This window comes from Lolium rigidum, chromosome 7 (genome assembly GCF_022539505.1).
Source record: "Lolium rigidum isolate FL_2022 chromosome 7, APGP_CSIRO_Lrig_0.1, whole genome shotgun sequence".
Lineage (NCBI taxonomy): Eukaryota > Viridiplantae > Streptophyta > Magnoliopsida > Poales > Poaceae > Lolium > Lolium rigidum.
The window spans coordinates 5,037,551-5,062,334 of NC_061514.1; the positions used below are offsets into that span (position 1 = coordinate 5,037,551).

The 24,784-nt window shown below is 42.6% G+C and overlaps 4 protein-coding genes across 4 annotated transcripts; 3 read left to right on the forward strand and 1 right to left on the reverse strand.

The window, feature by feature from the left end:
• The first annotated feature begins 530 nt into the window (after positions 1-530).
• On the forward strand, positions 531-7,630 carry LOC124678337 (serine/threonine-protein phosphatase 6 regulatory subunit 3-like). Its single transcript, XM_047214237.1, has 19 exons — positions 531-699; positions 787-890; positions 1,333-1,419; positions 1,492-1,567; positions 1,670-1,744; positions 1,843-1,896; positions 2,323-2,382; positions 2,484-2,600; positions 3,297-3,391; positions 3,514-3,716; positions 4,092-4,189; positions 4,461-4,564; positions 4,634-4,799; positions 4,892-5,014; positions 5,260-5,342; positions 5,635-5,779; positions 6,208-6,237; positions 6,361-6,431; positions 6,528-7,630. The coding sequence occupies exons 1-19, from the start codon at positions 661-663 to the stop codon at positions 7,138-7,140; spliced, it is 2,343 nt and encodes a 780-aa protein (XP_047070193.1). The 5' UTR covers positions 531-660; the 3' UTR covers positions 7,141-7,630.
• Positions 7,631-7,913: 283 nt separating this feature from the next.
• Positions 7,914-8,443, reverse strand: LOC124670813 (protein NOI4-like). Its single transcript, XM_047207284.1, has 2 exons — positions 8,165-8,443; positions 7,914-8,072 (listed from the first exon to the last, which is right to left on the reverse strand). Exons 1-2 carry the CDS (start codon positions 8,441-8,443, stop codon positions 8,043-8,045), a joined length of 309 nt encoding a protein of 102 aa, XP_047063240.1. The 3' UTR covers positions 7,914-8,042.
• A 2,803-nt stretch (positions 8,444-11,246) lies between these two features.
• Positions 11,247-17,138, forward strand: LOC124676629 (nucleolin 2-like). The gene is made up of 21 exons (XM_047212670.1): positions 11,247-11,338; positions 11,424-11,581; positions 11,812-11,994; positions 12,227-12,409; positions 12,520-12,678; positions 13,763-13,852; positions 13,941-14,042; positions 14,195-14,278; positions 14,362-14,436; positions 14,697-14,801; positions 14,880-14,939; positions 15,031-15,096; positions 15,169-15,309; positions 15,395-15,486; positions 15,564-15,681; positions 15,786-15,874; positions 15,972-16,062; positions 16,151-16,242; positions 16,331-16,686; positions 16,781-16,854; positions 16,927-17,138. Exons 1-20 carry the CDS (start codon positions 11,266-11,268, stop codon positions 16,807-16,809), a joined length of 2,346 nt encoding a protein of 781 aa, XP_047068626.1. The 5' UTR covers positions 11,247-11,265; the 3' UTR covers positions 16,810-16,854; positions 16,927-17,138.
• Positions 17,139-17,963: 825 nt separating this feature from the next.
• On the forward strand, positions 17,964-24,266 carry LOC124676881 (disease resistance protein RGA2-like). Its single transcript, XM_047212898.1, has 5 exons — positions 17,964-18,146; positions 18,262-18,606; positions 18,934-21,475; positions 21,560-23,618; positions 23,705-24,266. Exons 2-4 carry the CDS (start codon positions 18,303-18,305, stop codon positions 23,595-23,597), a joined length of 4,884 nt encoding a protein of 1,627 aa, XP_047068854.1. The 5' UTR covers positions 17,964-18,146; positions 18,262-18,302; the 3' UTR covers positions 23,598-23,618; positions 23,705-24,266.
• The last annotated feature ends 518 nt before the right edge of the window (positions 24,267-24,784 follow it).

Here is a 24,784-nt window from a genome sequence, read left to right on the forward strand (position 1 = left end):
GGTTCCGTGGTTAGTTGCCTTCGCTTTGCTACTCTGAGGAGCAGCCGTGTGATTCTGGGAGATCATTGGTGTGAGGATTTGGAGGGTGGGCATTTGGGGAATGCATTTTGTGACGCATATTTGTTGAGGATTCGGATGCTGGACATCTGGGGAATGCATTTTGTAGTGCATACATGCTGAGGAGGGTGTTTTTGAGGAGTAGTTGCTGCTCAATACAAACATCGTGTTTATTTTTGGGGAGACTTTCTTCTCTTCAGGGGTTTTAGCTTTCCTGGTATTTCGAGGTTGTGCTTACAGGGAATATTTGGTGGCCTTTTCAGTCCGTGTTCTCATTTTCTGCTCTTGCCCTTTACTATGTGTTGATTCAAGCATTAGGATTTTCCAAAATATAGGTGGGTGTACACATGCTGTAGCAATACTGATACTAATATTCACTGGAATTCGTGGGTTGATCGTAGTGGATAAATGATGCATGATTAATACGAAAGCTGACTCTTCTTCATGTGGTTGATCTTTTACCGACTGACGTCTCACGGTCAGCTATTTCAGGGTCTGTTCTCAGTACTCTGGGCATGAATCAGTCCGCAAAGTCGAAGTATTAAATCTGCTTGGTTTGTGAGATCGTGACTGTGCTGGATACATACGGAATCGTCATTGAAGATGTTTTGGCACGTACCTGGACTCTCTGCCGCATCACCAGTGAGTGCTTGCACTTTCGAATATGTACTGTGTAGGTGACAGTTCTGAATTTTGATTTAATAATGGACATCTTGCTTATTCTTTCAGGTGGATACTATTTTAGACAAGGAGAATTTTAAGTTGGAAGACCTTCTTGATGAGGATGAAATAATCCAGGAGTGCAAAGCGCTTAACACCAGACTAATTAATTTGTACTATTTCTCTTCCTGAACACTTCTTTGTGTTCTTTTTCTCATTTCTCTGAGCTTTGGATTTCGTTGGAACCTCTTCATTTGCTGATATTGTTTTAACTTTGTTTATTATGTGTGATTATCCATATATATGGACTTATTAATTTATTATGACTGCTGTGCATGTTTTCTGTACCTAAATATATGTGTTTAACTTGTCTCAAAGTTTCTACTTGAGTTTGTATTAAATTCGACTGGTATATAATCATCTCTAAATGTTACCACATTGAGTTTTTCCCTTTAATTTCACTGTCCACATCTTTGTTACCTGGACCTCCTTATAATGCTTATGCACCAGAAAACGGAATGTCCTTAACAGAAAATCATATATATTTAAGATATTAGAATTATGAGAGCAATAAATTATTTGATAATAAATACAAGTTCATTCTGGATGTTGTAGTTTACGAGACAAAGTTCAAGTGGAGTTACTGCTCCGCTACATTGTGGAAGAGACACCTGAAGATGCTGAAAAGAAGAGGATATTTAGGTAAATGATGAAACGTTTTGTGTTGTGTCCTACCATGGACTTTGCTCACCACCATCAGTGCCTGGTTCGCAGGTTTCCTTTTATAGCTTGTGAAATATTCATATGCGAAGTGGATGTCATCTTGAAGACATTAGTGGAGGATGAAGATGTATGTTTTACATTTAGCTTTTGCTTTTTTGTTGATGCAACAATATTACCATAGTATGGTGTATTTTTTCTTTGCAACTGATGAGTTATGCTCTCTGCGCAGCTTATGAATTTACTCTTCTCCTTCCTGAAGCCTGACCATCCTCATGGGACTTTATTGGCTGGCTACTTTGGCAAGGTACTTTTATGAAATCCTTAGCTCCTGGAAAAGTTTGGTCTCTCTTGGCTGATTAATTGGCAATGCCCTGATTTTGAGCCTGACATACTGCGCTGCAGGTGGTTATTTGCTTGATGCTGAGAAAGACGCTCCCACTTATGAATTATGTACAGGTTTGTGTAGTTTTGCTTTTATTTGCCATCTCCTATTTTGGTCTTCCATAATTTGTTTGATACAGAGATTTCCCGCTTCAGCCATTCATGTACCTTACATATATGTGGTATGTACCATAGTATTAAAAAGCTCAAATATGGGGTAGTCAACTAATACCAGAATCATCAACTTAGCGGATAATTATAGAATCAAACATTAGTCCATTACTGGGAACAAAAACTATACTTGTAAATGACTTAAATATCCATCTCAGGTTTACGAGCGCTCAAGGTTTATATATGTTTAACCCATTTCTGCCAGTTCCTTGTTACATGCGTATTTATTTAAAAGTTGTGTGTGCAGAGTATCCATGTAATTGGTTTTCTGTTTGTGTGCATTTCGTTCTAACATTTAAATTTTTGCGTGCTATTGTATTCCTCCTGCAGGGCCACCCTGAAATAGTTAGCCAACTTGTCGATCTTATTGGGATCACTTCTATCATGGAGGTTAGTTTTGAGGACAAATTTAATTGCATTCTACCATCTATCTGTGGTTCTGACTGAAAAAGGAGCCCTGGTCCTCATTTATATGTTGGTCTGTAATGCAGGTGTTAATTCGCTTAATCGGCGCTGATGAAACTATGTATACAAGTTATGCAGATTCCATGCAATGGTTAGATGACATACAAGTCCTTGAGATGATTGTTGACAAGTTCAGCTCATCTGTAAGAACTAAACACTACTTTTAGCATCTAACCATGTCATTTGCTCACTTGCGCTGTTTATTCAATTTTCAAACTATTTCAAATTTGTCTATGCTGATGCTTATCCACACCATGTTACTCTGTTAGCAAAGGCGTGTCATGGAAAGCCTGCCTTTTGGATGTTAATTAATTAGCCAAAATGCATTATTCTCCAAAGGCACCATTTGTGAATTATCTGAAATTTGAATCGTCTTTTTCTAGCAAGAAACTTGCGCAGAGTTCTACATAACACTGACATACATTATGTTTGTCTGATGCCACATGATTGACTAGCTATTGACTTGGGTTTATCTCCTCCCATCCATTACTTAGGCTTGGCTAGTGAAGTCCTCTTTAGAAATACATAATCATCTTCAGATGTTAGTCTTGCCTTCTAGTTTCTGCTTCACATCCACATGTTTCTTGAGTAGTTGCTCTTCTTTACCCATACGAATTTAAGATGGTGAACCACCAGGCTATGTCCATGTATGCTGCAATGATATTCAGTTGCATCGTTCTGTAGTTACATCCTCACAAAGTATAAGGTGGCACAATATTTTTTCACAAAGCATATATGAATTGTGGCTATGTCTCTGCTGTTGAGATTTTTCATTGTTCTTGGGATTTTGTGGTTTATGCTTTTATTGTCAACCTGACTCCTTTTAATTTTCTTTACAGGATTCTGCTGAGGTTCATGCAAATGCTGCTGAAATCCTTTGTGCAGTGACTAGATATGCCCCTCCAGCACTTGCTACGAAAATTTCCAGTCCTAGGTGCTTTTGATTTTTTGCACTCTTACATTGTAATGTTGAATATGTTGTCCCAGGGCTTTTATCGTTTCAAATTGGTATTGACCCATCTCTGTCTTCTTTTCATCTTTACATCACATTTGCAGTTTTGTGGGGAGATTATTTCATCATGCCTTTGAAGATTCAAGACCTAAATCAGTGCTGGTCCACTCATTGTCAGTGTGCATATCTTTGTTAGATCCTAAGAGACTTGTATCAGCGTCCTACCAAGCTTTCCGTAGTCAGTTAAGTCATGGAACATTAGTCACTGCAAGTCCAGAAACAGTCAACGGCATGCTGGATAGCCTTGGTTAGTGGTCTATACATCTTTTCACATGGAGAGACGCTCTAGCTACAGTTATTTAGGTCTTCATGATTTTCTGCCAGTTTTACATTTTGTATCTTCCATAATCCACAGTGAAAAATAAATAGGAAATGATACACATATTCAAGGATTTATATCTCTTATTTAGAGAAAGTGTTTTATACATCTCTGAAGTAACATGAAAACTGTTATCTGTTGAATTAAATCCTACATGATTATTTCTGTTCATTCTTCATACAGTTGGTTCTGTTAAGTATTAACTATGAAGTGCTGGCACTGCCTATATTTACCGGTTGTTAGAAACCAATGCTCCAAGTATATTATCCTCAAAATTTCTAAATTTGTGCTCATAATTTTCAGGTGATTTGTTGAAGCTGCTGGATGTTTCATCTGCTGAAGCTATACTTCCGACAACATATGGCAGCTTACAGCCTCCTCTTGGAAAGCATCGCTTGAAGGTATGTGGTAATTAATTTTGATCAGATTTACTTATTTGAACTAGTCCTGAAATTAACATGGGTGGAGCGCACGAAACCTATTAGTGAAATTTGTCTAATAGTCTTGGCAGAATTTTGAGGTACAGTTGACTATTTTGTTTTTACTGGAAGAATCTCAAGTATTGAGATATGTATGCAAAGCATTGTTATTTGTCTCCTTGTTCTGCAATTTGTGTTCAGGTAAATTCTACTTCCTTTGTTATAATTGATGGCAGTTATTGTTCTTTTGCAGATTGTTGAGTTCATCTCTGTCCTACTGTCGATTGGCAGTGAAGTTGCTGAAATGCGTTTGATCCACCTAGGAGCAATCAAGCATGTTATAGATCTATTTTTTGAGTAAGTTAAACACTGCAAGCTTTGCTTCACATAAACTTGTTAAAGAGCTGACAAAGTATTTATCATCAGGTACCCTTTCAACAACTTTTTGCATCATCATGTGGAGAACATAATTGTTTCCTGTTTAGAGAGTAAGCAGGATCAGCTGATTGCACATGTTCTTGATGAATGTAAACTAGTTACAAGAATTTTGGAAGCCGAGAAGAACTCTGCGCTGTCAGTAGATTTAACAAAGGTACCAAATAATGTCTCGTCTTTGATATACTCCCAACCGGCTCATAGGTCTACTTTTCCGACTGATATATTCACTTGTTACCCTCCTTGCAGCGTACGCTATCTGCAGAGGGAAAAACTCCACCAAGGAATGGATTTGTTGGGCATATTACACGCATATCCAACAAGCTCATTCAGCTGGCCAACAGCGACAGCACAATCCAATCACATTTGCAGGTTTAATTTGTTTTGTTATCTAGACCAAAATTTTGCTACTATTATCCTTTCTCACATGCTACTGGATTTGTTACTAGTCCCTTGCTAATTATCTAATGGGCCCCTAGTGCACTGATAGTATGGTAGACATGCAATAATGTCTTGCAAAATTTCCTTCTTTGTTGGCCTGATTCCTATTATATTTCCGCATTGAACTTTGGTTGAAGCCATTACATTGAACTTTTATGTATTTGATTGGGTTGCAGCAAAACTCTGGTTGGGGCGAGTGGCACTCTAGCATCCTAACAAAGCGTAATGCGGTAGAAAATGTTTACCAATGGGCTTGTGGGTAAGTATCATTTGACTCCGTCTCATGAAATCATCTTCTGTACTGTTAGTCTATGCTTTTCTGTATTGATTGTATGTTCCTAGTTGAGCTTTGTTCATGTTGCTTCCTTATAAATCATAATGCTTTGCTCTGTTGAATGAAAATGATTCAAGTCAGTATGATCGCTTTAAGAATGTGATTTATGTATTCCAGAGTCCATACTTTATCTACTTGGTTAACTTATCTCTTTGTTAAATGTCCTGCATTCTTCCATGGGGAAAAAGTCATGTGCTGAACATTTCTTTGGTCATAGCCGACCGACATCACTGCAGGATCGAGGTAGGGACAGCGATGATGAAGACTTCCGAGACAGGGACTATGATGTGGCTGCGCTTGCTAGCAATCTGAGCCAGGCATTTAAATACGGTATTCACAGTAATGAGGATGTTGATGATGAGGTCAGTATTTTACTTTTATTTTTTACCAGTGTCAGTATTTCCTTTTTGCATGTCACTCTTCTGTCAAGGTATAGCTAACCACTTGTAGAACAGTTGTACTTGCTCCTGGATTTGCCATCTATTATATTTTGTTTAGATCTTTCAAACTCATCTGATCTGTAAATGAATTAGTTCTTGCATATGTATTTTATTAGATAATAGAACAGGACTATTCTGTGGCCTTTGCATCCGAAGATGCACACAACACATCTCTGTCTAAATATATATGCAGAAATATTGATTCCTAAGATTTACTACCTCGTAAAATGCCAAATCTATGTATTAGATCTCTAGAGCATAATAATCTTCTATTATGATTATGGCTTAAACAGTGGATACAGTGTTCAGATTTATTTGGTTAATAACTCATGTGTGGGTTATATATGCAGGCTCAAGTATCACAAGAGCGAGATGATGAGGTATGTTCAGCTTTGTTTTCTTAAGTTCATGCACCATTATATACTGTACAAACATGGTGATATTTGTATTTCCGGGACATGTAATGTGGTTGTTTGTGTATTGATTGTTACTATCCTTTGTAGGATGTGTATTTTGATGATGAAGCGGCTGAAGTAGTTATCTCCAATATTCGCTTTGGTGATGATCATGACAGGTATTTTCCTTGTCCATACAATTTGATTATTTATTTTCGTATGTACATTTTGTTTGATGTCTGCAACAACTGGCTGATGAAGAATATGCTTTGCAGGGGCTCCCTTTTTACAAACTCCAACTGGTTTGCGTTTGATGAGGACAAAGCACCGAATGATGGCCCAGAAGCTTCCCTTTCCGCGAATTTGGAGTTACCGTCACCAAATGTGGATGAGGATATGGATGAGGTCATTCTTGGTGAACCTATAGATGTCACAAAAGGTTTGGATCCACTGTTAGCTGGCTCTGACAGAGACTTAAATGAAGAGTCTGGTCATGCAGTATTGACAAATGGCCCCATTGATAAGCTGGAAGATGACATCAGACCGCCAACCCCAGATGTAAAAGAGAGTCCACCTGAGTCTGTTGAATGGACAGAGGAAGATGCTGAACCTGCTGAGGTGTCAGTGAATACTGCTGTTGTAAATTGTGAGGCAGGAGACGAGAAGGCTATGGATGCCACCGGTGGAGTTATGTCCGGTACAACACAATTAGGAGAAGAACAAGGAAGTGTGAATTTGGTTGAATCCTCGGTTCTCCAGACCACAGTAGAAAAGATATCACCAGATTCATCGGATGCTACTTCCGGAGGCCATTCTGAACCAGGTGATGGAAACTCTAATCTGGAATGTCCCTTGGCTGAACCGAAGCACGAAAATAATGAAAGCTAGGGAAATGAAGTGGATCCGAGGGTAGAAGTATAGCACAGTTTTGTTCTCATGGTGCTGGATGCCTGGATGGCATATGATCATGGGTGTGCAGTGCAGGTGCTTGGGGGAAAGGGTGCGACCATTCTTGTTTGAACACCCCAGGGGCTGATGTTTTGATACAATTTGCATTTGATGGCGCTGCCATGCACCCCAAAGATGCAAACATGGTCTTGTCGAGCCGCTCAAGCTTGTCTTACTTCTGTTGGTCACTGTACTCGATCTGTTGGCTACATATGATGCAGAATACCTAACAGTAGATATCTCTTTCTTCCTGCAAACACGAAGTTGGTCTCTGCTTGGATCGTGTCCGGTAAATAACTGATTATTGGTGATATCTGGTCTTGATACTTGTTCATTTCTCTAGGTGGTGATGTTAGTACTAAAATTTTGACTCGGATTTCAGGAGATATATTCTCATATGTGTAATACTATGAATACCATTTTTTTGTTTGTTTTCCGAAGTACCTATTACTTTACGAGTCTGTTTGAACTGTTGGATTTCATAATTATTACGAATCCAAATATGCACCTGAATGAAACTTGCGAAGGTGGCGGTGGTGATGAATGAATGACAGCGATGGTCAGCATGACCATTTGCATCAGACTAAAAGGGACACAATTTACAGGTAGTTTTCCCCACTAGTTTCCTGCCCTTTTTATTCGACAAATGATTCATACATAATCATCATTCATTGATGATGCTCTGCACATCAAATGCGGTGATCGAGCGGGAGCAAAAATGCCACCCGATTGCCAAAACTTTCACCCTGGCCTCCCATCGAATATGTGCTTCTGGTTCTGGCGTGGCCCGGTTTCATATCTCTTTCACCAACAGTAGCAGCTAGCCCTGGCGTTCGATACAATCAGAAGCTGCCGCAGAAGAACCACTTCTTCTGCAGATAAAAGATATTCTTCCGTCAGACAAAAGCGCACACAACTGCGAAAATCTTACCATGGCTGCATGTCTGTAGGCAAACGTAGGTACCTTGATACGTTTGGGCGATGCCACCCTCGAGTACGGGTAGCTGTTGCCGGTTTTGTACGGGGAGCCGGAGCCGGAGCCGTAGCCGTAACCGTTGCCGTTCCTGAAGGCCGGCGGGATGCCGGACTGCCCGGGGCCGCCGGTGGTCTTCTTGTTGTCGCGGGCCTTCTGGAATATGACGGTGAAGCCGTCGGCCGTCGCCGGGTTCTTCACGTCCCACTCCCCGAACTTGGGCAGCGGCCGGCCCTTGTTCTGCGCGCATCGATCGATCAGAGACGACATGCGAACCACATGAACGACAAACAGGACAAACCGGTCGTAGCAAATGCAGGTCAGAAAAGGATGAGATGTAGAAGGAGAATGTGTACCGTCGGCGTTGTCATGGCGAGAGCTAGCTAGCCCGCGCGAGGACGAAGGATTCCGACGACTTCCCGGCCGGCCGCCGGGGACAAGGTGAAAGAGATCGAAAGGGGAGGAAGCCGCGACCACCAGAGAAGTGGAGATGAAAATAGACGGGAGAGGGTGATGGAGGGGGAGGAGGGCGCCGCGTTTTATATAGCCGTGGAGCAGGGAACCTCGTCCGTTCTTTTCTCGGCGTGTCTCTGTCTGTAGCCTGGCTTAGTGGCTCGTCCCTCGGACCCGGGCTCGAGTAATTTCCCACCAGTCAACCAAGAACAGGTGTGGCCTCGTCAATCATGCCGGTGCTGCCGTGGCAGAGTTGCATGGCGGACGTCCCGCGTAGGTAGGTCCGTGAAAAGAATGAGCTAGTGCAAACTGAACTAATAATTCGCTGAAAAAAAATGCTATAACCAGTCTAACAGATTTTGATCTCGAAGTGTCCGGATCGGGCCGGCAGAGGTGGCATGCGGCAAGCTCTCTGCGTCGGTTATCTCGTAAAAAAAACACACTCGAGGATGGAATCGACCTCACCGATGACGGGGACAACGTCCGCTAGAATAAAACTTAGGGTAGGGTGGGGTACTGGTAGCTTGCTGACAACATATTTAGGGTTGGGGTGTGGTAAGGGCTACATTAAATGAAGGGTGGGGGTTAGAGGGATGCCGAGGGCGGCGGTGGACCGACGGTGGGATGCGGTCGAGGAGGGCATGCTAGCAAAGTAATGCGGGGGCGATGCCGGCCACGGGTGGCAACGGCAGGCAGCCTGGCCAGTGGAGGCGGGTGGTCGATGAGGGAGACGAGAAGTGAAGGCAGGTGTCAAGAAAGAAGAACACATGAGGAATAATGTGATGGGATTGTTGGGCCAGAGCGACAAACTCTGGCTGCAAGCGTCGATCCCTTCTATGACGTTGAGAGCACCAAATAGGCGGCGCAACGTGCACCTCCACTCTTCAACGTTTGATGGTTGCGAGGTAGAAGAAGACTGTGCCCACCTTGCCGGATAAGGGGAGGACGTGGTTGGCCACGGCGTCTCCGGCGGAGCTGAGGCTGAAAACCTTAGGGTTTAAGGTGGGGTGCGGTGAGGCTCTGACAACTTAGGGTTTGTGGTGGTGGAGCAGAAACCTAGCAAAAGTTGGATAAATAGGAGGTTTGGAGGGAGGCCGAAAGAGGTTGGGACCGACGGAGATGACGGATCGAGCAGGGTGGTGCAGCGAGGAAGCGGCAGGGGGAATGCACACACAATTTCAAATGAGGCAGCACATAACAAAAGCAACACGTTTTTTTTTTGTTGAGCAACACAAAAGCAACAGGTGAAGGACGAGCCTGGGTCATCTGACTTGTGTTGGGCCGCCGCATGAGGCCCACGAATGGGAAAAAATCAAGGCATTTTTATGAACCGCACCCCAGTAATTTAGATTATCCAACATCGCATCCCCCAACCGAGTAAACGCGGGGGCCAAGGAAAACAGGCAAAGCTGGCGAGGCAAAACGAGAAAATCGCATATCTCGCGGCCGGAGAGAGAGAGCCCTCAACTCAATTAGGACACCGTCGCCCCTATAAACACCGAGCCGCCGCCGCCGTCTTCCGCCAAACCCTCCCCAAAACCCTACTCGATTCGGGAACTAGGGTTTCTCGCCGCCTCCGCCGCCTCCGCCGCCTCCGCCGCCACCCCATCCTGCTACCGGTGAGCCGCACCTCTTCCCCCCTCGTTTTTCCTTGCGGGGTTTCCCCTCGGCGATTCGTCTAGTTCGATGTGCTGTTCGTAGCCGTTGGCCTGGCGCTTGATCGGTGAGCCCTTGGTGCGTTTGGTTCGGCCACCCCGAATTCGAGGGAGTGCTTGCTGTGGGCGTAGCGTTGCAGTGTAATCGAGTTCGTAATTGCATCGATTGTACCTGGCGGCGCTGGTTTCGTGTTTGCTGCGACTTGGGCAGGTAGAATAGTTGCGTTTTATGGCAACTCTCCGAATTTTGGATTTAGCCTCTAGGTGACAGAAAATCACTGCAAGTGTCAAGCGGGCAGAGTTCAGCATTTGAGAGTACGCCCTTTGGTTAGCCATTGTTGGATTAGTAGCACACATTGGGTCGTTTTGTCCTGTTTCGCTATGCTGCGTTGTGTTCATGTGTAGCTCTTGGTATCAATGGGCTATCCTGGAGTAGCTTTCATGGATATATTGTTTTCCTGTACTAGGGTCATACATGTGGGTAGATAAGAAGTGATGTGCTGTATTGCTGTACTGTTGTTGATTTAGGGCCGGCGTTTTAGTGTAATGAAGTTTTAAATTGCATCGATTGTACCTGGTAGCACAGGTTTTGTGTTTGTTGCAACTTCAGCAGTTAGAATCGTTGTGTTTTATGAAGACTCTTCTGAATTTTAGGTTTAGCCTCGAGGTGACAGATAATCATTTGCAAGTATCAAGCGGGTAGAGTGGTTCGGCTTTACAGTATTCCCTGATTTTGCTTAGCCATTGAATTAGCATTACCCAGTGTTCGTTTTGTTCTGTTTCGTTATACTGTGTTGAGTTTATGCGTAGTTGTTGGTACAAGGGGCTATCCTTGGTGTGATGAAACAGTACCATGAGGAATTGAGTAGCTTGTGTAGGTAAATTGTTTTCCCGTGTGTAGTTATTAAGAACCGGTGTGCTGTATTTTCGTTTGCTCTTAAGTTGATGCTCATCTCCTTTTGTAGAGCTCAGACAATAAATACTATGGTTAAGTTGAGCAAGAAGTCTGCTGTCAAGGTTGAACCTGCCGCTGTGTCGGCCGTAGCTGGAAAATCAGGTAATTTTGAGTAACACATGTCTCGTGGTTTCTATGTAACATAGTTCTGTGGTGCCAAAGTCCTTTTTTTAATCTCAATTTGTAGGCAAGAGAAATGCGGAAGATGACATTGAGAAGGCTGCCAAGAAACGAAAAACTGCACCTCAGCTCATGCCGGTGAAGAATGATCTCAAGAAGCAGCCCCCTCCAAAGAAGGCCGAGAGCAGCAGTTCTGATGAGGATTCTTCAGAGTCCGAGGAGAAGGTGCTTCCCATGTTCTCTTCTCTTTGGCCTCTTTTGATTAATTATAAATAATAAAATGCCATTGTGCACTTGAAGGCCGTATTATTTAATTGTGATACTGCAAATAATATTATTTGGTTCGAATGTACTTATTTGCATTCATCGCGGAGATCTATTTTGTGTCATTATTGTAAAACAAACATATATTTCCACTACCCTCTGAAATCAACTTCCTAAATAAATCTTTCCAGGTGATGGTCCAACCGAAGAAGGCTGCACAATCTGCTAAGCAAGAGTCCAGCTCTGACAACAGTGATGACAGCAGCTCCGATGAGGAACCTCCAAAAAAGCCCGCTGCTTCTTCAAAGAGACCTGTTGCACTTGCTGAGTCTGACAGCAGCAGCTCTGACAGCGACTCTGATGAGGATGATGAAGTGAGCGTTTGTTTTCATGACATGTTCATAATTGTTCCTTCTCTTGTTCTACATAATAAAATGCCATTGTGTACTTGAAGGCTGCATTATTTAATTGTGATACTACAAATATTATTTGGTTTGAATGTACTTATTTGCATTCATTACGGAGCTCTATTTTGTGTTATTATTGTAAAACAGACATATATTTCCACTACCCACTGAAATTAACTTCCTGAACAAATCTTTCCAGGTGATGGTCCAACCGAAGAAGGCTGCACAATCTGCTAAGCAAGAGTCCAGCTCTGACAGCAGTGATGACAGCAGCTCCGATGAGGAACCTGCAAAAAAGCCTGCTGCTTCTTCAAAGAGACCTGTTGCACTTGCTGAGTCTGACAGCAGCAGCTCTGACAGCGACTCTGATGAGGATGATGAAGTAAGCATTTGTTTTCATGACATGTTAAAAAATTGTTCCTTCTCTTGTTCTACATAATCTGCATGTGTTTTTCTCCCATTTTTCATTTCCTTCTGAATAAATCTGTTCAGGTGACGACCAAACCAAAGACGGCTGCACAATCTGCTAAACAGGAGTCCAGCTCTGATAGCAGCGAAGATAGCAGTTCTGACGAGGAACCTGCAAAGCCTGCTGCAGCTTCAAAGAATGTGGAGTCCGACAGCAGCAGCTCTGACAGCAGCTCTGATGAAGTGAGTGTTGTTTCCAAGACATCTTCATAATTCTTTTTTCTTTTCTTTTGTCAACATCACATTTCCATTTTTAAGCATGGTCTTCATTTCTTGTTTCTTGACTCATTATATGTTAAGTTCAACCTTACACTGTTAGTTATGTTGTATACACTGGTCGTTTGTTTCTCTTGATGGACCTTTTGCAGATGTGATATGAAATACTCCCTCCGTTCTCTTTTAGTCTACATTCTAGGAAAAATCACACAAATTAGTAGTGCATTTATTAGTACTACTTAAATTGATAAACAACCAATCCAAGCTACATTGAAAATAGTGACATCCAATAGATAAAGGAGGACCTCTTCGTTTTCCGTATTCCTGTTGACTTAAAGCTAGAATGTAGAGTATTTTAGAACAAATTTTAGACCTAGAATGCAAAGTATTTCAGAACGGAGGGAGTAGGTTCTCTTGATGTCCACAACAATGCATTATTATTTTGAGCACTAAAAGCACTACATTTTCTTTGAGTTCTTGTATGCTGAAGGAAAATGTATCTTGAGTTTATTTTATATCAAATTATCGGAAATTCAAAGTTGAACTTGGGTGCATGTGCACCTGATTTAAAAACAATTATGTTATAATTGTCAAGAACAAATCTGAAACAAATTCACAAGTTTATGTCCATGTTCCATGAGCAAATGTAAAGTTTCGTTGAAAAAAATACAATTTTGGTGGCCTGTGTTAGATAAACAGATCTGGTGCTTCAAAAAAATGCTTTTGAGAGACCTGATTTTTGTTTATTTTATCTAGGACACACTGTGTCTCTTTTCTTCATGAAACTGTACAGTCAGGTAGAAGACATAAGCATCTGCGTACGGTACACATAACTATTGATATGAATATGGTACAAATATCTGTTGATATCAATTCTCATGATAGGTTAGTAAGCATATTTTATGCCTTCACATCTCTGTGGGGTAGTAGTACTCCTCGGGTTTGTCCTCATATTCTCCTGATTTCCTGGTCATATTTTTCTGGAGCGCATGCATAGTTATCTCTATCTTCATCAATATTTTCTTAGTCCGGAGTGTAACAATGTCTGCAGGATATGCCCATTAAAGCGCCAGCATTAGCCAAGAGGATGGAGGAATCCAGTGAAAGCTCTGATTCTGAAAGTTCTGACTCTGAGGATGAGGTAATCACTTTGCTGATTTCGAAATAGAAGCCTCATCATTCACAGTCTAACATCCTTTTGCCTTATTTGTCTGTTCATTTGTTTTCAGAAGCCAGCTACTCGAGTGGAGAATTCTTCAGTTTCCGCTGTACAAAAGAAAAACAAGGACTCGAACAACTCTGAAAGTGATTCTGATGATTCATCAGATGAGGTAAGCATATTCTTGCCAATTCATCAGATGTGAATACTCACTAATCATACTTCCAGTTCCCTGAACTTATGATTTTAATTCTGTGGATTATGCTCAAGCATTGTTCTTAGCCGTCATTAGTTCTTAGTCCTAATAACTGAAATTTTATGCAGGATATGCCCACTAAAGAGCCAGTCGCCAAGAGAATGGAAGAATCCAGTGATAGTTCTGATTCTGAAGCCGACTCTGAGGATGAGGTAATCATTTACTATTTATTTCAGATTGAGGCATCATCATTCTTAGTCTTTATAATGTTCTTACATTTTCGATCTACTTGCAGGATACCAAAGCTGTTGTTGCTAAAAAGAACGAAGAATCTAGCAATAGCTCAGATGCTGACTCAGATTCTGATGAAGTAAGTGTTCTGGGACTTGTTTTCTCTTGGTAACTTTCTGTTGTGCAACATTCTTATTTCTTCTCCACTGTTTTGTGGTCAGCAAAATCTTGTTACCCATGCTACTACCTCTGTTCTGAAATAAGTGTCACAATTTTGTCTAGTTTCGGGTGTATCTAGACACCTTTTAGTTGTAGATACATCTTTATCTAGATAAATGTTCGACACTTACTTTAGAACAGATCGAGTATCTTTCTAATGTGGATACTTGCTATGTCCAGGACACCACTGCTAAAATAGTTGGATCTTCCAAGGCTGTTGTTTGTGAAAAGAAAGAGGAATCTAGTGGTAGCTCGGATTCTGACTCAGATTCAGATTCTGATGTAGTAAGTTTCCTGTTACTTGCTTATTTGGCCACCTTTTTGTTGTTCAATGTTTAAAACTCCTATCCAATGTTTTTGCAGCCGGCAAAACCTACTATCCCTGCGAAGAGACCTTTGGCAACGGAGAAAAACAATGGACATGTACACATTCTTAAAAACTTTATTTTCTTGAAAGCATTGTCTTGTGTACATCAGATCTTGTTGTAATTCAGCAGATTTTTTTTTTTTGCAGTCCAAGGATGATTCTGATGATAGTTCTGATGAGAGTGATGACGAGCCTCCACAAAAGAAACTTAAGGTGCTTATTTTTTGGTGTTTGTTTTTTCTTGTGAAGATTTTATTGATATCACATTTCTTATTCTCTCTGCAGGATTCGTCTGGTATTGCCAAGCCAGCCTCTAAGGTTGCCAAGAAAAAAAGCAGTGGTGATGATGACAGTTCTGAAGAAAGCTCCGGTAGTGATGAGGAAAATGACCAATCAGTATCAGTGAAAAAATCCGCTCAGAATGAAGTATGATTCGAGTATATTTATGTTGTTCTAAGTTTTCTCTCGTTTGATAGGTATTTGACTTCATTCTTAATTTTATGTGTTGCAGCCAAAAACTCCTGCCAGGAGTAGTCAAGCTACTACTGCGTCAAAGACCGTTTTTGTTGGGAATTTGTCGTACAATGTGGACAAGGAACAAGTGTAAGTTCGTGAGATTTCATTTTTTGTACTTTTCTAAGAGATGTTGTTCTTGACCTATTTTGTTCCACACCCCGCAGGAAGCAATTTTTTCAGGAGGCAGGTGAAGTTATTGATATTCGTGTTGCGGCCTTTGAAGATGGGAAATCCAAGGGCTTCGCGCATGTTGAATTTGCTACAACTGAAGCTGCTCAGAAGGTACTTACTACGTTTCTTGGTCATCTATAGACCAGCTGATCCGTGGAGCAAGCATTTAATTGCCATCTAAGTTATATTTGGTTACCATGTTCTGAACCTGATAGGCATGTGAATTAAATGGCCATGATTTGATGGGGCGGCCTGTCAGGCTTAATTTTGCTCAAGAGCGAGGCGCGTTTACTCCTGGCAGCGGGTGATTTTCTATCCCACTTTCTGTGTGATTATCTTCCTGAAAATTGCTTGGATAAGAATAAGATAATCATTGTCGAGCCTAATTTTTCAATGTTCAGGAGGGACAACAATTCTTTCAAGAAGCCTGGTCAAAGCTCTAACAGTACTGCCTTTATTAGAGGGTTTGATTCATCGCTTGGGGAGGATCAGGTAATTAGAAGTGCTAAGCATTTTTTTTTTGGTACTTAAGTGTGACATCCATGCCTTTTGTATTATACTAACCATTTTATATCACCAGATCCGAAGTTCACTTCAGAAACATTTTAGTTCATGTGGAGAGATCACAAGAGTTTCAATTCCAAAGGACAATGATACTGGTGCAAGCAAAGGGTAAGTTGGCTCTGTTATATGAAAGTGCATTTGCTTCCCTTTTCTCGTTCTTGTCAGTGACTCTTGGCTGCTTGGTTCTCTTGTACAGGATAGCGTACATGATATTCAGTGATAACAGTTCCTTGTCGAAAGCCATGGAGCTGAGCGGATCTGACCTTGGTGGCTTCAGCTTGTTTGTGGACGAAGCGAAGCCTAAACCAGATAACAGAGATGGTGCTGTTAGTAGCAGCAGAGGAAGATCTGGCAGGGCCCGTGGTGATGAAAGAGGAGGAAGATCAGGATCTATGAGGGGCCGCAGTGATGGGCGTGGACGTGGCAGATCCTTTGGCCGAGGTGACAGGGGCGGCAGATCCTTTGGCCGAGGTGACAGGGGCGGCCGTAGTGACAGAGGGCGTGGTCGGGGTGGTGCACCTCAGAGGCAGAGTGGTCTTACAGCTAGTACAGGTAACTTCCCGCTTTCATGAAATAGCAAATATTGCTCCAGTTGTCTTTTGTTGCCAGAACCACCAATCTTACCATACATTTGTTCCTTTCGCAGGGAAGAAGATCACTTTCGGTGATGACTGATTCAGAAGCTTTGAAACACAACACCCGTGACTGGTGAAATGCGAAGAAAGATCACTTTCGGTGATGACTGATTCAGAAGCTTTGAAACACAACACCCGTGACTGGTGAAATGCGAAGAATTCATTTTTGTGCCTCCAGACTGTCATCCTCTGTCGTTATGTAATTTTACTGTAGTCTGTAGACCGTGTTGGTACGTCTGACAGACAAATTTTCGGTGGGTTTGGAGATTTATACTTGCGTGATAAATTTAGTTGCAGTGTATACCCTGTTATATTACCTTTGTGGCTCGTCATTTTTTCTAGCAATTTTGGAGATCAATGTGTATGTTTGGACGCATGTGTATTTTTGGATACCGCCCAAAGTGCACCCCACCACTTTATTTTTATCATAACCCCAAAAATGGTTTATGCTTGGACAGTTGCCAACTTTTTCCGCATGCGGATGCGACTTCATTGACTGTTTTTCTAACCAATGTTGTCCAAATCATGGTCAAGCAAATCCTCAAACCAAAATTCTGGCTATCCAAATATTTTGTAGGGCAAGCCTTGGCCAGAAACCAAACACACCCTAAGACTGGTAATGGGACTGTTCGTAAAATCGTTGAAATTCAGTCCAAACTCACCAACAAGGGGGTTGTGCTGCTCTGGAAACTGCACTCGATCAGCCATCATGGCCTCGGGTCGGCGCCACCACTCCATACTCATTCCCCCGTCAAACTTTTCTTTTTTCTGCGTCGCCGGCAGCCGCATCAGAATCCACCGCCCGACCTTCACCTGCGGCACTCATGGTACAGGGGAGAGCCCGTCTACCTCGCTTTCAGAAGTGCGCGACCCGGTCCAGGCCACAGCCTTCCACCAGCGCGGCTCCGCCCTGGGCGTGTTCGAGGAAATGCCGCACCCGAAAACTTCGGTGATCATCATGCCAGCATCTCGGCGTGTAGCGGGCTCATCTTGCCCATGGGTCTCCCCTGGCGGCTCACCCTCACGGTCCGCAGCACACAGGTAACAAAAGTCTCTGGTGATTTTGTACCACATGTTGCCTCCTTGGCCAGATTACCTGTTCATGTTTGTAGACCAAGCGAATGTGGTGTGTGTTAGCAGCCCAGTTTCCACGAAAGTACACTGCACTTGGAAGCTGACAGGTACGTTTTGTTCAGTGGTAGAGAGGAGTTCATTGCACAGCCATACAATAGTTCACCGCGGAGCCAATACCTGACCCAAGGGCATCCACACTTCCACGGCTGTGCGGACCTGCTTCGAGCTGCCATGAGAAAGGCCTGCGCGTCTGCCGAAGCTTGAAGGGATCCTAGTGCTACTTGGCAAAGCTAGCTGGTTTTGGTGCGTAGTTTGACGCTTCCCATTTGCTGCCTGCCTTCCCAGTTGCTTCCTTTCGACGCATTATTGCTCCTCTGCTCCCTTCTGATCCATCTGTTTTGTTTCTCCCCTCTGCAAGGCCCGCTTTTGCTCCTGCCGTTGCCGTGCTGCCTTAGGGAAATGGCGGGGTTTCTTGGCACGGTAGTTGACGCAGCAATAGGATGGATGGTGCAAAGCATCCTCGGCAGCTTCTTCACTGGACAGATGGAAGCCTGGACTCGTGAAGTCGGGCTTGCTGAAGATGTGGACAAGCTCAAGTTTGAGATGAGGAAAGTGGAGATGGTTCTTGCTGCTGCCGAGGGAAGGAAGATTGACAACAAGCCTCTGGCCCGGTCACTGGATGATCTCAAAGAGCTGATCTATGACTCAGAGGACGTGATGGACGAGCTCGACTACTACCGGATCCAGCAACAGATCGAACAAGGTGCTTCACTTTTCTTCCATCTATGTTGCTTTCAGCTTCTTTTATATTGTTGTGATTATGACCACTACTTGGCCTATAGTTTGCCGTGCAACCAAGAGCAGCTTCATATAATTGGCAGTTAGGCACCGCTTCTCAGATATCTCTTGCTTAGATATCATCTCTTTTCAACGATTCATTTTTTGTTATATGTTTAGGAGAAAAGTAGAGGACTACTGTACACTACGTAGCTTTTGTGAATTATTAGCAGATTAGCAGTTACATGATAATATCTGCTTTTGCTCAAGTGCTTTTATTTGCTTATCCTCAAATAAGTTTTTTTTTATGCAGGGAATGGTTCTAGTCTTCCTAGTGGTTCTAATCCCGAGGGAAGCCATGCGTCATCATCCGCTCCATCTTCCGCTTTTGAATTGGTATACAATGCCACAAGTCAAATAACTAGTTGGGCATCATGTGACAGAAAAAGGAAACGTGAAAACGAGGGGCCAGCTCATAGCACAATCATAACTTTTGAGGTTAAAGATGACATTTCTAAGAGGATCAATATAATAGTGAATCATTTATGCACTATTGGAGATTCTGTACAAAGAGTTCTTCAGCTTGTGATTGCTCACCCCATTGCAACACCAAGTCAGAGTCAGATTATTGCCAGGAATGCCCGCATGACAACCTCTGTTCCAGTTGAACGTAAGGTATATGGGAGGGATGCAGAGAGAGACAGGATAATAGAGTTGTTGATAAACAGGGGATCTAATGATCTGAATGTTTTGCCAGTGGTTGGCATTGGTGGTGTTGGGAAGACGACACTTGCTAGATATGTATATAGTGATGAAAGAGTTTCAGGTCATTTCGAATTGCAAATGTGGGTTTGTGTATCCACGGACTTCAGTGAAAGAAGGATTACACTTGAGATACTAGAACATGTCTGTAAAGATAGACGAGAGTATGAAAATATAAGCAATTTCAATGTACTACAGGAGATCCTTTTGAAGTACATCGGAAATCAAAGATTTCTACTTGTATTAGATGATGTGTGGGAAGACAGGGACAGGAGGGGATGGGATGAACTGTTAGCCCCATTGAGACGTAGTCAAGTAACTGGCTGCATGATTTTAGCAACAACCAGAAGAAAATCTGTTGCAAAATTGCTAGGAACAATGACTGAAGTTGAATTGAACGGTCTTGATGAACAGGAGTTTTGGCTTTTATTCAAGGCATATGCATTTGGTAATGAGAACTACGAGGGTCATCCTAGTTTGCAATCTGTTGGCAAACAGATTGCTAAAGCACTAAAGGGATGCCCACTAGCTGCACAAAGTGTTGGTGCACTTTTGAACACAAGTGTTAGCTATAAGCATTGGAGGACAGTTCAGGACAAATGGAAATCTCTTCAAGAAGATGCTGATGACATGTTACCAATCTTGAAGCTCAGTTATGATTATCTACCAGTCCACCTTCAGCGTTGTTTCTCATACTGCTCTTTGTTTCCAGAGGACTACAAATTTTATGGTGAAAAATTGGTCCATGCTTGGATATCACAAAATTTTGTGCGGTGTCAAGACCCTACCATGAGGTTGGAGGAAACAGGGAATCAATATTTGGATAGATTAGTGGATTTGGGTTTCTTCCAAAAGGTTGGCTCACACTATGTTATGCATGACCTAATGCATGAATTGGCAGTGAACGTTTCATTAAACGAGTGTGCTACCATACATGGATTGAAATCTGAGGAAATTCGCCCAACTGTTCGCCATTTATCAATCATAACTCCTGCTTTTAAAGATAAAGCTGTCCATGGTCCCAATGAGAAGTTTGACAAAGTCATACAAAAGGTTAGGTCTTGGCACAAATTGAGGACTTTGATGTTGTTTGGGGAAAGCACTGAAAATTTCTTAGAGTCCTTGCGTACTTTGTGCAAGGAGGCAAAATGTTTACGGCTCCTAAGTGTGATGCATGCTGACATAAGTTCTATAAACAATTTCTTAAGTCCATGCCATCTTCGTTATGTATCAGTATCCGGACTCCATCTCAAGCAGTTTGCTGGTCAACCTTTGACAAGATGTTATCATCTTCAAGTATTGGATGTGGGCATTTCCAGAATGTTTGAAGTACCTACTGGTATGAATAATCTCATTTATCTGCGCCATCTTATTGCTCATGAGAAAGTGCACCACGCAATAGCTTGTGTTAGCAACATCACCACTCTACAGGAATTAAAATTTAAGGTTCAAAATGTTGGCAGTTTTGGGATAGGACAACTTGAGTCCATGAATGAGCTTGTATTACTTGAAATTTCTCAACTTGAAAATGTGAAGACTGAAGAAGAGGCGAGGGGGAGCAGCCTTATAGACAAAGAGTATCTAAAAACATTGTCCTTGTCATGGGAGGATAGCAGCATGAGCCTTCAACCTGAGGCAGCAAAGGATGTGCTTGAAGGTCTTCAACCACATCAGAACCTCAAAACTCTTAAAATAACTGGATATGGCGGTACCTCGCCAACCTGGCTTTCCAGTACTTTCTCAATTATCTCACTTGAGATACTTCATCTAGAGAATTGCAGGGAATGGCGAAATCTTCCAATTCTTGAAATGCCTTTCCTCAGAAAGCTGACATTGATCAAGATGTTGAATGTAATTGAAATCTCGGTTCCTTCTTTGGAAGAGTTGATCTTGACCGATATGCCAAAATTGGAAAAATGTATTGGTTCTTATGGAATGGAATTGTCTTCCCATCTAAAGGTTTTAATGATTAAGAACTGCCCTCAACTGAATGAGTTCACTCTTTTCCAGAGTTACTCTTCTTTCGACGCTGAGCAGAAGTCATGGTTTCCATCTCTCAAGAAACTCTCCATCCATAATTGTCCTCAAATAATGTATACTTTTGTTCTCTATTTTTTAATTCCTGTCCAATACATTTGTGAATTCTTAGGCATTTACTTTGATAAATGATGTTGCAGCAAGTGGGAGTTGCTTCCACTGAGAGAAATGGTGGTCCTGAAGGAGTTGGAGTTGATGGATCTACATGTTGTGAGAGAGTTGGTAGTCCCTTCTTTGGAGAAGTTAATGTTGATTAAAATGCCAAACCTGGAAATTTGTGGCAGTCTAACAGCTTCTCCACCTCTTCAATTTTTACCGCCTCAAGAAGATCAAAAGAGATGGTTACCTAGTCTCCGTACACTCACCATCCATGATTGCCCTTGTTTGACAGTCTCACATCCTCTCCCGCCTTCTGCTCTGATATCTGTGTTGTCCATCAGGGGAGTTCCGACAGTTCCAAAAATGAGATTAACGGGTGGATGGTTCACTATCGAATCTAATGAGTTGACTGTGCTGGATGACCGTACCTTGGCATTCCATAACCTTAGGGGCATAACATGGCTGCATATAATAAGTTGTCCAAACCTGGTATCTCTTTCAAGTGAAGCTTTCAGCCAGCTCAGTGCCTTAGCGAGTTTAAATATATGCGACTGCCCAAATCTGGCCAAGTTAAACATTATGTCAGAGGTTATCCAGGAAAACAGTAGGTCTACAAGAAGCCTTCTGCTACCATCACTCAAATCGCTCGTCATCAGCACATGCGGCATAACAGGGAGCTGGCTAACACAAATGCTTTCACAAACGCAGTCCCTTGAGAGTTTGCTATTAAATGACTGTCCAGCGGTAAAGTTTCTATCAATCAGTGAACCTACAGAAACCGAAGGGACCTGCAGTTTGGTTTCAGGAGTGATGACGTCAGCCCAAGATGAATATCAATTGAAAGTGCCATATAATCTCTTATGTTCTCTCAAGAGTTTATATATTGAGCAGAGTCCAGATCTGGAGTTCTGTGGGGGTAAGCGAGACTTCCTAGGATTCACCTTTCTTACGGTGCTAATACTTGATGGTTGCCCCAAGCTGGTCTCATCATTGGTGGGTCACATGGGTGAAAGTAAAGATGATGCTAGCGTGGAAGCTGGATTACTCCCACCATCACTTGAAGTCCTTTGGATCAGTTATCTCCCAGAAAACTTGCGGTCCTTCATTCCTGAAGGTCTAATCCACCTCAAAAAGTTAAGTCTAGTAAATAGCCCCTATCTGAAGTCTGTACAGCTGCATCCATTTATTGCCCTACAGGAGCTGCGAATCTTTGGGTGTGAACATCTGGCTGTACTCGATGGCTTGCAATTCCTCACCTCCCTTCGAATTTTGGATATGGAAATGAATCCCGAGCTGTCTTGTGCATGGGATCTCAAACTGCAGGAGCGAGAACAGAGTGGCAATCCAATTCAGCTGTTTCCCCCGTCACTTGAAAAGCTCAATATCCAGAAGCTCACACATGGGGTCCAGCCCGCTCTCCTGACCTGCCTCCCCACCATCACCGAATTAGCAATAGGGGAAAGTCCAAACTTGACGTCTCTACAGCTGGGATGCTGCAGGGCACTGAAAGAGCTGGAAATTAGAAACTGTGGCTTGCTTGCGTCGATGGAGGGCCTCCAGTTCTGTAGAAACCTGACATCTCTAAAAGTATTTAACTCCCCCGGGGTAGGTTCCTTTTTGGAGCTTGTGACGCACCAGCAGGGGGGCTCTGAGATCTGGTCTGGACTGGAAGGTCTTCAGATTTCTGACGCTTCTGTCCTTTCCGTGCCCTTGTGCAAACAACTCACATCTCTAAGACTCCTACAATTCGGCCCTGGGTTTGGTGAACAGCCAGAGATCATGGTGAGCTTAACAGAGGATCAAGAAAGAGCGTTACAGCTTCTAACCTCCCTCCAAAAACTTGAATTTCGAAGATGCCAGAACCTCTTATTACTTCCTGCAAACCTACATAGCTTGACCTCCCTTGAGACGCTATATATCTTCAATTGTAAGAGCATCACAAGGCTGCCAGACATGGGCCTCCCATCTTCGCTCAGAAACCTTCAGTTATCCAATTGCAGTGAGGAGCTAGGTGCGCACTGCAGGATGGCAGCAACGGAAAAGCTTAGCGTCATGATTGATGGTCAGTATGTCGATTAATCAGAAGTGGTTACTTCTAAGGTACGCTTTGGGAGCATTTTGCCTAAAAAATTAGTTTACATGCTCACCCTCTTCTTGCTAACATTAATTCATCTCTCTGACTGCAGCCATCCGAGATATTGTACATATTTCTGCACTTGCAGTAACCGGCACATTCGTGCAACTGCTGCCTACTCATTTGGCATTCCGCAAACTACTGTAGTCGCAGTGATGGATGGCTGCAGAAAAGATGGGTGGAAGTGGCAAGCTTTTTTGTTTATCAGGGACATTCTGACCTTTCACCCATTCTTACGTCTCCTGTGGTCAGTGCCTGGCAGTAACTATCCTATAGGCTATATCTAGGCTTTACCACGGTATGTAATTTTTTTTGCCTCTATATTTTATCCTGATTAGTTTTCTCAATGGCTCAGTGCCGTAGTTGTTAACTTTCTTTCTCGATTACTTCCTGACTGAGTGATGAAAATATTCAAGTCTATTTTATGTGACCTAAATACGCACCCCATCTTCTCCAGTATCATTAAATCCCATATGTGCTTATTGTGATCTGCACATACCAACGGTGTTAAGTAGAGACAGCGGTGTTAACTAGAGACAACTTAATGCTGACATGCAACTTCTTATTTTACCCTTTTCTTCTATTAATAGCATTTGACCGTCTCGTTTTTTCTGATCGTAGTTGATTGTTCAGCATGAGATAAAAATGTTTACTATTTATTACCATCTGTCTTTTGATACAGTTTCGCTGTGAAAAGGATGTTCTATTTAATAGGTAAATTCAGCCATTGCTTATGAGCCAGTTGGCACTTTGGAAGAATTACATTCCTGTGTTTGCCCGGTTTTTTTTATATGGTAGACATTTGTTTCAGCAGTCGGCTAGGTTATATCGTAGCGGGAAAAAGAAAACAAAGTAGTCACCGTTGGAGAGGTGCAGGACAGGTTACCGCGAAGGGCTCCCGTACGCTGCAAAGGCTCACCTTCTCCTTGAGCCTCTTCCACGAAGAAAGAGCTCGATCATTAGTGGTAGGCCTTCAACGTGACCTCCAAACCCACACAAACTTTCCTGAAGTAAATCCACAACTCGGAAGCTTCTGGGTGGCCTAGCATACCTAGGGTTTCCTAACAGACCCATGAGTTCACTTCTGAAACATTTTAGCTCATGTGGAGAGATCACAAGAGTTTCAATTCCA

Bases quoted from the DNA above. Each gene is read 5' to 3' on its own strand.
- LOC124670813 (XM_047207284.1), bottom strand. From the start codon at position 8,443: ATGTCGTCTCTGATCGATCGATGCGCGCAGAACAAGGGCCGGCCGCTG. The intron at 8,073-8,164 runs GTACCTACGTTT...TTTTATCTGCAG, and splicing joins CATCGCCCAAACGTATCAAG to AAGAAGTGGTTCTTCTGCGG.
- LOC124676881 (XM_047212898.1), top strand. From the start codon at position 18,303: ATGGCGGGGTTTCTTGGCACGGTAGTTGACGCAGCAATAGGATGGATG. The intron at 18,607-18,933 runs GTGCTTCACTTT...TTTTTTATGCAG, and splicing joins CCAGCAACAGATCGAACAAG to GGAATGGTTCTAGTCTTCCT. The intron at 21,476-21,559 runs GTATACTTTTGT...ATGATGTTGCAG, and splicing joins CATAATTGTCCTCAAATAAT to CAAGTGGGAGTTGCTTCCAC.
- LOC124678337 (XM_047214237.1), top strand. From the start codon at position 661: ATGTTTTGGCACGTACCTGGACTCTCTGCCGCATCACCA. The intron at 891-1,332 runs GTACTATTTCTC...TGGATGTTGTAG, and splicing joins AACACCAGACTAATTAATTT to TTTACGAGACAAAGTTCAAG. The intron at 6,432-6,527 runs GTATTTTCCTTG...TATGCTTTGCAG, and splicing joins TTTGGTGATGATCATGACAG to GGGCTCCCTTTTTACAAACT.
- LOC124676629 (XM_047212670.1), top strand. From the start codon at position 11,266: ATGGTTAAGTTGAGCAAGAAGTCTGCTGTCAAGGTTGAACCTGCCGCT. The intron at 11,582-11,811 runs GTGCTTCCCATG...AAATCTTTCCAG, and splicing joins CTTCAGAGTCCGAGGAGAAG to GTGATGGTCCAACCGAAGAA. The intron at 15,875-15,971 runs GTGATTTTCTAT...TTCAATGTTCAG, and splicing joins GCGTTTACTCCTGGCAGCGG to GAGGGACAACAATTCTTTCA.